Source organism: Malaclemys terrapin, chromosome 8, assembly GCF_027887155.1.
Source record: "Malaclemys terrapin pileata isolate rMalTer1 chromosome 8, rMalTer1.hap1, whole genome shotgun sequence".
In the NCBI taxonomy this organism is placed as follows: domain Eukaryota; kingdom Metazoa; phylum Chordata; order Testudines; family Emydidae; genus Malaclemys; species Malaclemys terrapin.
In genome coordinates this window covers 42,085,025-42,101,303 of record NC_071512.1, presented here as the reverse complement: position 1 = coordinate 42,101,303, position 16,279 = coordinate 42,085,025, and the positions used below count along the sequence as shown (strand labels likewise).

At 50.2% G+C, this 16,279-nt stretch overlaps 1 protein-coding gene across 5 annotated transcripts in view; it reads right to left on the bottom strand.

Moving 5' to 3' along the window:
* Positions 1–4,162: 4,162 nt before the first annotated feature.
* CCDC190 (coiled-coil domain containing 190) overlaps positions 4,163–16,279 on the bottom strand; it is a 32,360-nt gene continuing 20,243 nt past the window's right edge. For all 5 annotated transcript variants that reach the window (XM_054037044.1, XM_054037043.1, XM_054037046.1 and 2 more), the window contains 2 exons: positions 14,950–15,079; positions 4,163–12,753 (listed from right to left, as the gene is read on the bottom strand). In XM_054037044.1, the coding sequence (XP_053893019.1) occupies positions 12,144–12,753; positions 14,950–15,079 (740 nt within the window). In that variant the 3' untranslated portion in view covers positions 4,163–12,143. The remainder of the gene's footprint in view (positions 12,754–14,949; positions 15,080–16,279) is intronic.

Here is a 16,279-nt window from a genome sequence, read left to right as displayed (position 1 = left end):
CCAAGAATCACCAAAGTCCCAAAAGTCCGACAACCCCCCAAAGTCTCTGTCCCTGATCAGTGCAGCCCCAGAGTTCAAAAGGGGGGGCGTGTGTGAGCAGGGTGTTAAGGGGCACCTTACGTGATCCGAGGCCAACCGGCTGCTTCTCCGTGGGGTTCCACCCAGCCTTCACCACGAACTGCTCCACTCCACCCGCAGTCCCACTCCTGCCGTCCCACGAACTGCTCTGGCAGCTGCTCCGCTCCGCTCACCGACCTGTGAGCCGTGCCGCTCCACGCTGCTCCGCTCCGCTCCGCTCCGCTCACCGACCTGTGAGCCGTGCCGCACCGCGCTGCTCCGCTCCGCTCACCGACCTGTGAGCCGTGCCGCTCCGCGCCGCTCCGCTCCGCTCCGCTCCGCTCACCGACCTGTGAGCCGTGCCGCACCGCGCTGCTCCGCTCCGCTCCGCTCACCGACCTGTGAGCCGTGCCGCTCCGCGCCGCTCCACTCCGCTCCGCTCCGCTCACCGACCTGTGAGCCGTGCCGCTCCGCGCTGCTCCGCTCCGCTCACCGACCTGTGAGCCGCTCCGCTCCGCTAGCTGCTCTGCCAGCCGCTTAGCATTATAGCTTCAGGCTCCCCCACTAGTTAACACCGCCTCAGTGATCTCAGCTCTTTTGTGATTTCAGCTCATAGTAGGGGAGCCCCAGTGCTAGTGCACCACTGGCCCAAAGTGAATTCAGTTCAGCAGTCTGTAACTAGACTTCTAATGGAATCAAAAGTTAGCTCTGATATTCAACAATGGAGAGAGGAGGTAGTGCAATTGGTGTTTCAACCCCTCAGAGAGGGCCCATACCATCAGGTACAAATACCTGTCCCCATCCTCTCTCAATTCACTGGGTTTTGTAACCCATGCCCCTTGACAAGCACATGCTACTTAGGTAATGGTGAATGACTCACTCAGTCCTTCTGTCATACACAGTTCCACTGGCCTTGATTCACAGAATCAGGGTAACAAAACTTTATTCTTCCTGCCCCAATAACAGAGAAACTGGGGATCCCACACCAGCCAAAGTAACCACTTTGAGTTGCTGTTGTTTCATGCCAGGCGAGTGGGTGTGCCTATGCAAACAAGATCAGCCCCTGGAGTTCTTTTCCACACTCGCCATAATTCACCACCAGATGTCAGGGTAGAGCTCATCCTGACTCTGCTTACATGTTGTATGTGAACCTATGTGAGTCTTACTGTGTTGCATGAATGCTGTGTGTGCCTCAGTTTCCCTGTGCATTGCATCAATGTCTAGGTGGTGGGAATAAGGGTGTGTGACTTTTGTGGGGGTTGCTCCAACTGCCTGCACAGATGCTATGGCCGCCCCCTTCATAACCTGAGACCCAGGAGGGGCATGTGACCAGATGACTCTTGGCCCAGGAAATGAGACAAAGGCCGGTAGGGGAGCAAGGGACAGGGCAGGGGCCAGGCAGCTGGAAGTGAATCAGTCTTGGCTGGCTTGGGGCACAGGGGGAGGACCAGAGCCCTGACTCTGGGCTCCCCTAGGGTTACCATATCTCATAAATAAAAAAAGAGGACCCTCCACGGGCCCTGGCCCCGCCCATTTCCCCACCCCTAGCCCCGCCCAACTCCGCCCCTTCCGTGCCCTAACTCCGCCCCCTCCCACTCCCAGCCAGGGGGAAAGGGCTGCCCCAGCGCTACCGGCTTCAGGGTTTGCCAGGCAGCCCCCAGACCCTGCGCCCCCAGCCGGCGCTTCCCCAGCGCAGCTGGAGCCCAGGAGGGGAAGCGCCCAGCCGGGGGCGCAGGATCTGGAGGCTGCCCGGCAAACCATGAAGCCGGTAGTGCTCGGGCTTTGGGCAGCCCCTATGCCTCTGGACCCTGCGCCACCAGCTGGGCACTTCCCCTCCCCAGCTCCGGAGGCGCAGGGTCCGGAGGCACGGGGGCTGCCTGAAGCCGGTAGCGCTCGGGCAGCCCGGCTCTTAAACAGAGCTGAGCTGCCCGAGCGCTACCGGCTTCGGGCAGCCACCGTGCCTCCGGACCCTGCGCCCCCAGCCGGGCACTTCCCCGCCCGGGCTCCGGCGGCGCAGGGTCCGGAGGCACGGGGGCTGCCCGAAGCCGGTAGCTCTCGGGCAGCCCGGCTCTTAAACAGAGCCGAAGAGGAGCAGAGCCTCCAGCCACGGCGGCTCTGCTCCTCCCCGACTCTTCGGCTCTGTTTAAGAGCCGGGCTGCCCGAGCGCTACCGGCTTCGGGCAGCCCCCGTGCCTCCGGACCCTGCGCCGCCGGAGCCCGGGCGGGGAAGTGCCCGGCTGGGGGCGCAGGGTCCGGAGGCAAGGGGGCTGCCCAAAGCTGGTAGCGCTCGGGCAGCCCGGCTCTTAAACAGAGCTGAAGAGTCAGGGAAGAGCAGAGCCGCCATTTTCCCAGACATGTTCGGCTTTTTGGCAATTCCCCCCGGACGGGGGTTTGACTGCCGAAAAGCCGGACATGTCCGGGAAAAAGAGGACGTATGGTAACCCTAGGCTCCCCTCACACCAAGATGGACTTGGCTGAAAGTCACAGATTTCTGTGCTAACAAGTTGTGTCCTATGCTGTGTTCCTGTCAACTAATAAATGTTTTACTGGCTGGGTGAGAGTCATGTCTGACTATGGAGTTGGTGTGCAGGGCCCTCTAGCTTCCCCAGGAGCCCTGGCCAGGCAGACTCATTGCAGGAAGCGCACGGTGTGGAAGGGGATGCTGAATGCTCCAAGGTCAGATCCAGGAAGGTCAAAGCTGTGTAAGCTTCTTGCCCTGGAGACAGTATGCTCAGAGAGAGGAGGCATGATCCCCCCCAGAGTCCTGACTGGCTTTGTGTGGAGTAGTTTCCAGAGCATTGGCCTGGTGACTCCATGACACTCCCTTCCCCCCTACACCTGCTTACCAACCTCCTGACCCCCTTCCTCCTCCACAGGCTTCCCAGCCTCTGGGCCTGTTGTATTTATTTAGATGGTATAGATTGAAAGGTGGTAACATAACCCAGTCACTGTCCCACATTAAACAGGCTTAGACAAGGTTGGGGTTGGTGCAGAGAGACCAGTTCAGTACGTTAGCAAACACACTATTAAAAAGCCTTTTAACTTTTCCTTAGAGATAAAGAAAAGAAAGAAAAAGTGTGAAAGCATTTGCAATGTAAGGTATTAAGTCAGGCTTCATGTAACATCAGCCCTTGTGTGCTTTCCCTTCAGCTGGAGAGCATTTTTGAACGAAACCCCTCCTGTTTGTCAGTTTCTTATATGGGATCAGAAATGGTAGGAACTGTCCTTTTGGGGAAAAGAGAAGTTAATTGAGAGTGGCTGGCGCCTGTGTTGTTACAGTCTGATGCCGTTTCATCCCAGGTATTGGCTGGGGTTAAGCTGGAGCCACTAGAGGTGGTGATGTCATATGGGCAGGAGGCACTGGTAGGGAGGGGTGGGGAGGTGATGAAGGGGCTACCAGTCAGTGCTGAGCACCCACCATTTTTTCCCTGTGGGTGCTGCAGTATCAGAGCACCCATGGAGTCGGTGCCTGTGATTTTTGTCCACCAATTAGGCCTAATATTTGACAATTTTGGTTCACTAATTTCCAGACCCACATTTTCCGGTTTACCAGACATGATCTTAACACAGTCCATGAGTTATATCCGCAGACCTTTTTGTTTAGACTCATTCAGTCTCTCTCTCTTTCGTACCTTTTCCCATCTGGTATTATAGGTTACTGTGATACTTTATCAACTTTTCCATTCATTTTACAGATGAGCTCACAAGTAGGGTAAATTTGTCAGCCCAATTATCACAATAGGTCCCTTCCCCTGCACCTGTTTCCCATATTCCTACCCCCTCCCAAGAAGTTTCTCCCTTGGCCATGTTTTCTGGTTGCCTCACTCCCTTCTCCTCTGCTCCCTTGGCCTTTCCTGTCCTGCTGAACCTGTTGTCTCTGGTCTCACAAGTGGCTCCAGTTCTCAAAGGCAGCTCCACTTTCCTCTCCTTCCCCTCTTGTAGTAGTGACCCCTATATACCAGCTGCTAGGCTGATCACCCCTTCTTGTTCACATCTCCTGGAGTCAGGTGACTGCATAAGAACTTTGACTTGGCTTTTAAAAAGTAAGGTTTCAGAGTAGCAGCCGTGTTAGTCTGTATCCGCAAAAAGAACAGGAGTACTTGTGGCACCTTAGAGACTAACAAATTTATTAGAGCATAAGCTTTCATGGACTACAGCCCACTTCTTCGGATGCATATAGAATGGAACATATATTGAGAAGATATATATACACACATACAGAGAGCATGAACAGGTAGGAGTTGTCTTACCAACTCTGAGAGGCCAATTAAGTAAGAGAAAAAAAACTTTTGAAGTGATAATCAAGCTAGCCCAGTACAGACAGGTTGATAAGAAGTGTGAGAATACTTACAAGGGGAGATAGATTCAATGTTTGTAATGGCTCAGCCATTCCCAGTCCTTATTCAATCCTTTGTTGATTGTGTCTAGTTTGCATATCAATTCCAGCTCAGCAGTCTCTTGTTGGAGTCTGTTTTTGAAGTTTTTCTGTTGTAATATAGCCACCTGCAGGTCTGTCACTGAATGACCAGACAGGTTAAAGTGTTCTCCCACTGGTTTTTGAGTATTATGATTCCTGATGTCAGATTTGTGTCCATTAATTCTTTTGCGTAGAGACTGTCCGGTTTGGCCAATGTACATGGCAGAGGGGCACTGCTGGCACATGATGGCATATATCACATTGGTAGATGTGCAGGTGAACGAGCCCCTGATAGTATGGCTGATGTGATTAGGTCCTATGATGATGTCACTTGAATAGATATGTGGACAGAGTTGGCATCGGGGTTTGTTACAAGGATAGGTTCCTGGGTTAGTGGTTTTGTTCAGTGATGTGTGGTTGCTGGTGAGTATTTGCTTTAGGTTGGGGGGTTGTCTGTAAGCGAGGACAGGTCTGTCTCCCAAGATCTGTGAGAGTAAAGGATCATCTTTCAGGATAGGTTGTAGATCTCTGATGATGCGCTGGAGAGGTTTTAGTTGGGGGCTGAAGGTGACAGCTAGTGGTGTTCTGTTATTTTCTTTGTTGGGCCTGTCTTGTAGGAGGTAACTTCTGGGTACTCGTCTGGCTCTGTCAATCTGTTTTTTCACTTCAGCAGGTGGGTATTGTAGTTTTAAGAATGCTTGATAGAGATCTTGTAGGTGCTTGTCTCTATCTGAGGGATTGGAGCAAATGCGGTTATATCTTAGAGCTTGGCTGTAGACAATGGATCATGTGGTGTGTCCTGGATGGAAGCTGGAGGCATGTAGGTAAGTGTAGCGGTCAGTAGGTTTCCGGTATAGGGTGGTATTTATGTGACCATCGCTTATTAGCACAGTAGTGTCCAGGAAATGGACCGCTTGTGTGGATTGATCTAGGCTGAGGTTGATGGTGGGATGGAAATTATTGAAATCATGGTGAAATTCCTCAAGGGCTTCTTTTCCATGGGTCCAGATGATGAAGATGTCATCAATGTAGCGCAAGTAGAGTAGGGGCGTTAGGGGACGAGAGCTAAGGAAGCTTTGTTCTAAGTCAGCCATAAAAATGTTGGCATATTGTGGGGCCATGCGGGTACCCATAGCAGTGCCGCTGACTTGAAGGTATATATTGTCCCCAAATGTGAAATAGTTGTGGGTGAGGACAAAATCACAAAGTTCAGCCACCAGGTTAGCTGTGACATTATCAGGGATACTGTTCCTGATAGCTTGTAGTCCATCTTTGTGTGGAATATTGGTGTAGAGGGCTTCTACGTCCATAGTGGCCAGGATGGTGTTTTCTGGAAGATCACCGATGGATTGTAGTTTCCTCAGGAAGTCAGTGGTGTCTCGAAGATAGCTGGGAGTGCTGGTAGCGTAGGGTCTGAGGAGAGAGTCTACATAACCAGACAAGCCTGATGTTAGGGTGCCAATGCCTGAGATGATGGGGCGTCCAGGATATCCAGGTTTATGGATCTTGGGTAGCAAATAGAATACCCCTGGTCGGGATTCTAGGCATGTGTCTGTACAGATTTGTTCCTGTGCTTTGTCAGGGAGTTTTTTTAGCAGATGGTGTAGTTTCTTTAGGTAATCCTCAGTGGGATCAGAGGGTAATGGCCTGTAGAATGTGGTGTTAGAGAGCTGTCTAGCAGCTTCTTGGTCATATTCCAATTTATTCATGATGACGACAGCACCTCCTTTGTCAGCCTTTTTGATTATGATGTCAGGGTTGTTTCTGAGGCTGTAGATGGCGTTGTGTTCAGCATTGCTGAGGTTATGTGGCAAGTGATGTTGCTTTTCCACAATTTCAGCCTTTGCACTTTGACGGAAGCACTCTATGTAGAAATCCAGTCTGTTGTTTCGACCGTCCGGAGGAGTCCACGCAGAATCCTTTTTTTTTTTGTAGTGCTGGTAGGGGGGATTCTGTGGGTTAGTATGCTGTTCAGAGGTATGTTGGAAATATTCTTTGAGTCGGAGACGTCGAAAGTAGGATTCTAGGTCACTGTATCATATTCATGAGTCTGGAGGGACAAAAGGAGAGGCCCTGAGACAGGACAGACTCTTCTGCTGGGCTAAGAGTATAGCTGGAAAGATTAACAATATTGCTGGGTGGGTTAAGGGAACTACTGTTGTGGCTGCTTGTGGCATGTAGCAGTTTAGATAGTTTAGTGTCCTTTTTCCTTTGTAGAGAGGCAAAGTTTGTCTTGTAAATGGCTTGTCTAGTTTTTGTAAAGTCTATCCATGAGGAAGTTTGTGTGGAAGGTTGGTTTCTTATGAGAGTATCTAGTTCTGAGAGCTCATTCTTAATCTTTCCCTGTTTGCTGTATAGGATGCTGATCAGGTGGTTTCGCAGTTTCTTTGAGAGTGTGTGACACAGTCTCTCAGCATAGTCTGTGTGATATGTAGATTGTAATGGATTTTTTACCTTTAGTCCTTTTGGTATGATGTCCAGCTGCTTGCGTTTGGAAAGGAAGATGATGTCTGTGAAAAGCAAGTTTCTCACTCTCCCAGTTGTGGAGAAAACCTGGAACATGTGATGCCCCGCCCCGCCCCGCCCCAAGGGCACTGAAAAAACAGAATCAGTGTAAGCAGGGTCTGAATGAGCTCTCCCCTGACATCTAGTGACACACTGGGGTAAAAGGCTTCAGGAACAGACCATATTTGCATAGACACGATATTCTGCCTAGGTGCACAGCATAATGGAGCTGCTTTGCCAAAGTGATCACTTTTGATGGGTGTTAGATTACATGGGTGTGAGATTACAGTGTGCACTGCCCACAGTGGGGTCTGCCTGGGCAAGGCTTCTGGGGAAGCCGGAGGGGCCCTGCACCCCAACTCTGCAGTCAGCAGTGACTCTCAGCCAGTGTTGTAAAACGGAAGGTTTATTAGTTGACAGCACACAGCATAGAGCAGAGCTTGTTAGCACAGAAATCAGTGACTTTCAGCCAAGCCCATCTTGGGGGAATCCCGGACCTGGTGTCCTGAATTCCCCAGTCTGAGTCCCAAACAAGAAACTGACCAGTTCCAGTTGCCTGCCCCCAGACATTCCTGTTGCCCCTCCTCATTCCTTTGTCTTTTTCTCCAGGCCAGCAGGTCACCTGGTCTGCAGCAACACCTCAACACCTCCGGCTGATCCTTACAGAGGAGGGGGCCCAGCCCTCAATTGCCAGGCTACAGAGTATCAGTCGCAGTCACACACCTTCTTGGGCTGCTGCAATGATCACACACTCTCTCCCACCACCTAAATATTTGAGTAACACATAGGGGGAAACTGAGGCACACACAGTATTCAGAGAAGACATTAACAACATTCCCACTTCGTCACAGCTAGCATAGCAACAATCACAGACTATAAAGGCCGAGTAGAACAGAGTTCACCACACATTCAGGCCATCCATTAGTAAGGCAGCAGCTTGCTCCCATGCTCCAAGGCCTTTCAGAGGGATATTGTTATGCTGGAAGATGCTAGCAACTGCTATCAGGTGGGTCTCAGACCCAAAGACAAATCACAGACCTCATTATGTTCCGCAAATGGAGCAACCAAGCCTGTCTATGTAGTAAAACCAGCCACAGCCAATGAGGGTGCCTGCGTAAGACACTGAGCCACGTGGCCAGGCCAGAAATAACAGAGATAGATTAATAGGGGTTTCCCTGGGTGCAGATGCAGGGGCTAGGCTCTCTGTTGCAGGTGATGTGTGCTGGGGACAGAAAGCCTGGAGAAGGAGTTGTCAGCATGACCCTGGGAGGCAGCAGAGGCACAGGGCATTTTGGGCGCAGAGCTCGTTGGAGAGGCAGATGTGAGGATTTGTGAGCAAGGAAACTGCCTGCTGTTGTGTTCAGGGACACTGGAGTGTGTGGCCACTCTGTGACACCAGGAATAGCCCTGACTTGTAGCAGCCAGTCCTCAGCCTAACGCGAACAACCCTGCAAGGCCCCAGATATTGTGAACCCCCTCGGACCAAAGAGGCAACACTAATTGGTTTAATGTACTTAAATTGTATATAAGACAATTAAATTCACAACCAGCCTAATATTTTGAGTCTCCTGGATGGGCCGAGGGAGGCGAAAACTCAAGGCACAGATTGGAAAAGGAATGTCCCATACTCTTGTTCTCAGCTGGCAGGAATTATTCTATCATTTATTATTTGTATTATCATAGCACCTACAAGCCCTAGTCATGGATAAGGACCCCATTGGGCTAGGCAATGTACAAACAGGCCACAAACAGTCAATCCCTGCCCCAAAGAGTGTCACAAGATACAAACATGGCTGCATCAGAAGAGCATGCCCAAGTCCTGCCTCTGGACACCAGAATCAGATCATTAGGGGTGGAGGGAAAGCCTTCCCTAGTGGTTAGAGCTTTGGGGTTCAGGAGAGCTGGGCTGATCCTCTGGGTAACCTTCAGCATGTCACTTAACCTCCCAACCGCAGAAAGATTTTTAAACACGGCCACAGGCTCCTTCCAACTGCTGCCTATGCCTGCAGCTGTCTGCAGAGAGAGTCCCTGCAGAACCCTGTGCCTGGGCCCAGGCTAGTAGGAGCAGCTCTGCATGGGGCACACTGCACCCAGGAGGGCATGGAATGTGGCCTGGGACTTGCAGAGCCCCAGACCTTGGATGATACTCTGGGTGGTTTTGGGTGACTGGGAACAGTGAGGAGATGCTCCACTTCATTCCAGAGGAGTGAGATCCACAGGTGGTCTGAACTCCCCTGCTCTGCCATTGCAGGGTTGCCATACACCATGTGTACTGCATCAGTGAGACCACTACCAGACACTGTGGCCCTTCTGGGGCCCACACTTCTACAAGGATGCTGAAAGGGTTCGGAGAAGAGTCGCGAGACTGATTTGAGGTCTGGCAATCCTGCCTGTGAGTGAGTGAGAGAAATTCAGCTCAATCTCTTTAGCTGATCAAAGAGAAGGTTAAGAAACCACTTGATTATGGGCTACCAGTACCTCCATGGGGAGATGATTTCTGAGAGAAGAGGGCTCTTCATTCTATCAGACACAGGTAAAATGAGAGCCAAGAGCAGGAAGTTGAAGCTAGATAAACTCAGATTGGGAGAAAGTGGCAACTTATTTACAGTGAGGGTAAAACACCTTCCCAAGGGCTGTGGTGGATTCTTCCTCAGATGAAATCTTTCCATCAGGAGGTGGTGTCTCTTTCAAAAAGCTAGGCCGTAGCTCAAGCAGAAGCTATGGGCAGTAGCTGGGTGAAATTCCCTGGTCTGTCTTAAAAAGGTCAGACTAGATGCCCTAATGGCCTTAGTAGCTATAGATATTCAGGCCTGTCTGCAAAGGCCTATACTTTAAGAGTTTAGGTGTATTCTTATCACTTAGCTAGTTATAGAAGTACAAAACAAGAATCAAAATCAGTCTGCCTGCTTATAGGCCTTCTCTCACTATGATAGTCTAAGGCCTTGTTCTTAGGCTAAGGTCTTTAACTAAGCAGCAGAGGCAACCATAAACTGGGAAGAGAAGGGTCACGGTCCTCACCACTCACACTGAAATAAGGCAGTTTTGGGCTGTTAAAAAGGTGATCCAATCTATCACCTCCAGAGAAAGGGAAGAGCCTAGAAGATTTAAAGAAAACTTATTTTGATAGCATCCTGTCTGGCAAGAACTCACTTATCAATAGCTGGGGTGTGAAATCCTCATTTCTTTGTTGTTCTCTTTGTAGTCTCCATTTCCCTATTGTTTGTCTGTATAATCTCTGTCTGGTTCTGTGATTGTTTCTGTCTGCTGTATAATTAATTTTGTTGGGTGTAAACCAATTAAGGTGGTGGGAGATAATTGGTTAGATAATCTTGTTACAATATGTTAGGAATGGTTAGTTAAATTTCAGTAAAATGATTGATTAAGGTATAGCTAAGCAGAACTCAAGTTTTACTACATAGTCTGCAGTCAATTAGGAAATAAAAGGGGGGAATTGGAATCATGTTTGTAAGCAGTCAGGATGAGCTCTACCCTGACATCTGGTGGTGAATTATGGCGAGTGTGGAAAAGAACTCCAGAGGCTGATCTTGTTTGCATAGGCACACCCACTCGCCTGGCATGAAACAACAGCAACTCAAAGTGGTTACTTTGGCTGGTGTGGGATCCCCAGTTTCTCTGTTATTGGGGCAGGAAGAATAAAGTTTTGTTACCCTGATTCTGTGAATCAAGGCCAGTGGAACTGTTGTATGACAGAAGGACTGAGTGAGTCCTTCACCATTACCTAAGTAGCACTCCCTTGACAAGGGGCATGGGTTACAAAACCCAGTGAATTGAAAGAGAGGATGGGGACAGGTATTTGTACCTGATGGTATGGGCCCCCTCTGGGGGGTTTGAAACACTAATTGTACTACCTTCTCTCTCCACTGCTGAATGTCAGAGCTAACTTTGATTCCATTAGAAGTCTAGTTACAGGCTGCTGAGCTGAATTCACTTTGGGCCAATAGTGTACTAACACTGGGGCTCCCCTACTATGAGCTGAAATTGCTAAGTGCTGAAATCACAAAAGACCTAAAGTTATTAGGAGCTGAGATCACTGAGTACTGTGTTAACTAGTGGGGGAGCCTGAAGCTATATTGCTAAGCAGCTGGCAGAGCAAGTTGTGGGGCTGGTTGGAGCAGCCGAAGGAATGGTGAGCGGAGCTGTTTGCGGGGGATGGCTGGAGCAGCTCACAGGTTGGGGAGCGGAGCAGTTTGTGGGATGGCTGGACTGGCTTGTGGTGAAGGCTGTGGAAGAACCCCACGGAGAGACAGCCAGCTGGCCTCGGATCACGTAAGGTGCCCCTTAACACCCTGCGTGGCCCCCCCGCCCTTTTACTCCAGGGCTGCACTGGCCAGGGACAGAGACTTTGGGGTCTGTTGGACTTAAGGTCTGTTGGACTTTTGGGACTTTAGGTGGTTGCTGGACCCAAGAGACTTCAGGGATGTTGGACTTTGGGGACTCTGGGTGATTTTTGGGTTGCTGGATTCAAGAACCCAAGGGAAAGGACACAGCCCAACTTGCTGGGGTGGGTTTTTTTTGCTCATGGTTTGTTTTATGAATCCTGTTTGTGGTGTTTTTTCCAATTTAATGCTGATGTCGTTTACCTCATGTTATTAAACACTTTCTGTTACACTCAGACTCCGTGCTTGCGAGAGGGGAAGTATTGCCTCTTAGAGGCACCCAGGGGGTGGTATGTAATTGTCCCAGGTCACTGGGTGGGGGCTTGAGCCGGTTTTGCATTGCATTATTGAAACGGAACCCCTAGATACAGAACCTGGCCCTTGTTGCTGCCAACTTAGATGGACAGAAGGGTTACATGTTTTGCTAAGGGTGGGCATGGGAACAGAGAATGGGAACAGGGACACAGTCAAGGCTCTGTGGTGTCAGAGCTGGGATGGGGAACACTAAGGAAGGAAATTGGAATCATTGCTTTCTGGAAGTTCACCCCAATAAACATTGAATTGTTTGCACCTTCGGACTTCGGGTATTGTTGCTCTCTGTTCATGCGAGAAGGACCAGGGAAGTGAGCGGGTGAAGGAATAAGCCCCCTAACACTTACAATCTACGACTTTATAACCCCGGCTAGCTGGCTGTTCCAGACAGCAGGGCAGACCACCTTTTCCTGTGGCTGACCCTCACAAGCCTCTCTTAGGGGAAGGAGCCATCATTCAGGGTTGTGCTGCTCCTGGGGGGCTGGAGTCTAAGCTGTTTTCATGCCCAAAGATCTCTTGCAGGCTGAGTTCCTTCTCTGAGGCTGGAATGCCCTTGTGCCGGATATACCGGGCCTTCCTGGCTTCAGCATACAACTCCAGAAACCCAGGCCTGCTGTGCATGGGTCTGAGGTGGCTTCTGTCTGAGGCATATGGATCTGTATCAGAACTTAGCTTCTCGTGGCCAAGGGAAGGCTTCTTTCTCTCTGTGCAGCTAGTGGGCTTGGGCATGGTGTCACTGCCATCCACATCGCTGGCCTCTGTCTGTCCACAGGGCAGCACTGTGGGGCCTGTACCCAGCTCTCCTTGGCTGTTGGTTTCTTCGTGCTCTGCCGGATTGGCAGAGGTGCTCAGCCGCCTAGCGATGGAATGCCTGAGGTCTGACAGGCTGATGTCTGTGATGGAGCTTGCAGCTTTGGTCTGGGTGCATGTTGAAGTTGACCCATGCCTTCCAGAGGACTCCTGCCCCGCATTATCCAGGACATCATGGTCGCATGTCTGATGCTGCAAGGGTGATTGGGCTGCCTGTCTGGGTCCCTCCATCTTGGGCAAAGTACTTCTCGGTGCTCTATAAAGGAGGGAAGAGAGAGGGGTGGAAACCTGTGCAGTCACTAACCAGCAGCTCTCCCTTAATCACCTCCCTTTGCTTGCCATCCTGACCCCAGAGACCACGACACTGCCCAGCTGCTCTGCCCACCCATCTTGGTTAGCTGCTCTGCCAGGTAAGTCTCCTTCACTGAGCCGTAAGCACAGGTGTGTACCTGGCGTGGGTCATGCCCCTCCCTGACACCTGCCCCTTCTGCAGTGAAAGGGAGACCCTGATGCATGCCTACCTGGAGTGTGCCACGCTGCAGCCCCTTTTCCTGCTCCTCTAGAACCTTCTCCTCAGGCTCTGGCTGCACTTCTCCCCGCACCTCCTGCTCTATGCACATCCCATCCGTGGCCCCATAAAGTCACGAGACCTCGCCAACTACCTCCTGGTGCTGGCCAAGGTTGCCGTCCATTGCACCAGGAGGAGGCTGTTGGATGAGGAAGTGCTCTGCACCTGTGGGGCCTGTTTCCGTTCCTCTCTCAGGTAACATCTCTGGGCAGAGTTCCTCTGGGCTGCATCCGCTGGCTCCCTTGATGCCTTAGAGGAGCAGTGGGCGCTGTCCAGGGTTCTCTGCTCACTGTCCCTCTCTGGCTCCCTGCTTATGATTCTGTGACCCTCACTCCCATCCTTGTTTTTCATTAGTTGTCCTTGGCATTCACTAGAGTCCTGGATCCAGTAGCTCTTCCCCTTAGGCTGGGGGAGGGATCTTCAGCTGTGGGCGGGCTTGTGCCAAACCACCTTCCCAGGACTTCAACAGGTGCTCTGCCAGTTGAGCCCAACAGGACTCCTTCAGCCAAGATTCCAGATGCTCATATATATGGGCTGGGTATTGCTCCCTTCAGCCCAGACAGGCCATAGGTTTCCAATAAATTTTTTTTTTTTTTTTTTTTTTCAAAAAAATGGGGACTTATCCGCAACGCACACACATCTTTTGCAAAGAGAGTTTGTGTACAGTAACATTTTTCATTGTTTGAAAAAAATATTGAAGTGAAAAATGTATTTAAAAAGTACAAACATTTTTGGGTATTTGCTACATTTTTTTGTTTCAAAATTATTGTAAAATGCCCACTTAGTATATTTTACTCTCTCCCTGCTGTTTTTTCACTGAAACAAAGGAGGAAAAGGTTAAAAATGAAAAGAAAGTGAGAAAATAACACTTTTTCACTTCATTACTTTTTGCACTGGCAAATATGAGAAAAAAAACCCCCAAAAGTGGAAAACCTGGGGTGTATGAAGTCCTCCATTTCCCTTTCTCTGGTCACCAACTGTGACAGATTAAACAACATCAAGGGTTTGTTTCTTGTCACTTTTTGTTGCCTCTTTTCCTCTCTGTAACTTCAAAACACCCTCAAGCTTTGACAGGAGTTCAGTTTGCCCTTTGCTGTTCTGTCCCTTGCCAAAATCAGGGAAGTTTTGAAATTAGTGAGTGGAAAAAGGAAAAATGCTACAGGAATGAGTGACAAGCAGCTATGCCTCCACTCTGCCCCTCCCACATTATTAAATTTATTGCACTCGAAGGCAATGAGGGGGAGGACAAATTTGAAATGTCAAAAATCCAAAATTTTGAAGTTTTAAAATTTCAAAGATTTTTGAAAACTGTCATGAAATTAAAAAAACCAAACAAACTATGGCTTCATTTCACACCCTGTGACAAAGGGACAATGTCACCATTTCAACATGTTTCATGAACTTGTTTTTCCAAATTCTGACCAGTTCTGTTAGTCAGTAGGTGCCATCAGAAGGTTTCTTGTGGGGCTAACCTCAGTCAGGACAAGACACTCAGCCTGGGATAACCTTGTCTACTCTGGGAGTTACCCTCTGTTCCCTATCCCCCGTCTTGTGATGAGCATCTCCAGCCATAGGCTGCTCAGCATGTTTGTAACCGTCAATCCATCCTCATCATCATATCCACTCATTATTCTCCACACCCGAACACAATCACTCTATGAACTTCATACCCTCATATCTCAATGTCTGTAATTTAACTCCCTCTTGCCACCCACCCTCATCCACCCCGAGGTTTACTCTACCCAGGGGCAGGAGATGGCTGCAGCACTCAGTACAGTCCTCGCCCCAACCTGGTTGGGCACTGTGGTTTAATGGACATTTGTGTGTGGCGAGTGACTCGGGTTGCCAGGCTGCAGAGAAAGGCTACATTACACACATCCTTACCTCAGTTGCTCCACTCGTCTCTTGCTGTGCTGCTGCCCTGACGAAGTTGGGAGCATGGGCAGAGCTGACCTTTTACCAACCTCCTGGGAGAGGTCCCCGAGAGTCACATGGGCCTTCTTCCGGGAATTGCCTAGGACATGAGCAAACACTGATCACTAATCATGGAGAACGCTGGGGAGCAGCACAGGAGAGCCTAGAGCCCACATAAAGCCACCCCTAGAAACGCACAGCTACCAAGGCACTGCTGAGGGCCAGGCTGGCTGGCTGGAAATCTTACCATCCATTTCACCCTTCCCTTTGGCCACCTCCACACGCTGTGTGCAATCCTCTCTCGTCACTGGGGCTTTCACCTGCGTCTCCCACCCTCAGCTGTGTGTTTTTTTCCCATGCCGCCCCTAGCCACTTGGCACAGCCGTCTAGTTCTCCCCTGCCAGGTGCTCTCTCCTCTTTAAAACCCAGCCGTTCACACAGTCCCAGTCCTCCCCATTCTCGTTGCCAGTGCTCTCCCTCTTGGGCCTGATTGTTTGCCTGGGCAGTCAGACAGTGCCTTTGGCCACTGGCTTAGCCAATGTTTGCAAAGTAGCATGAACATTTATGGTGGCACAGAAGCGATTTTGAAATCAAGTGATAATTCATAACTAAACTCAGACGCTTATGCCAACCGTGTATGGCACCAATGGTGCCATGAACAAACTTCCCAAATAAATCTAACTACAGTATAAAAGTAGAGCAAACTTACTGTTACCACCAACCCCCCACACCCCTGGTTTCACTTGGTCTGGCGACATGCCCGAAACCTAATTGACAGCCACATCAGGGAGGGATAGCTCAGTTTGCGCATTGGCCTGCTAAACCCAGGTTGTGAGTTCAGTCCTTGAGGGGGCCATTTAGGGAACTGGGGTAAAAATCCATCTGGGGATTGGTCCAGCTTTGAGCAGGGGGTTGGACTAGATGACCTCCTGAGGTCCCTTCCAGCCCTGATACTCTATGATCTTCCAGAAACATTGCCTCCCCTTTCCACTTACAGCCCCCAGCAGCTTAGAACGCTGCAAAAATGCCCTGATGTGGAAATGCAAAGGCTGCGTGAGCTGCTCATACACCTAACCTATGAATGGAACTGATATTGACACGAGCAAGTTCCGGCGTGGAAGACAGGCAAGTGCAGTACAGTTACGTAGCACAGACACCAATACTAAATATCCCAGTCCAGTGGCTCTTTAACTGGCCCTTTCTGCAGGTTGCCTCACAGGGTACGTCTACACTTACCTCCGGGTCCGGCGGCAGGCAATCGATGTTCTGGGATCGATTTATCGCGTCTGGTTTAGACGTG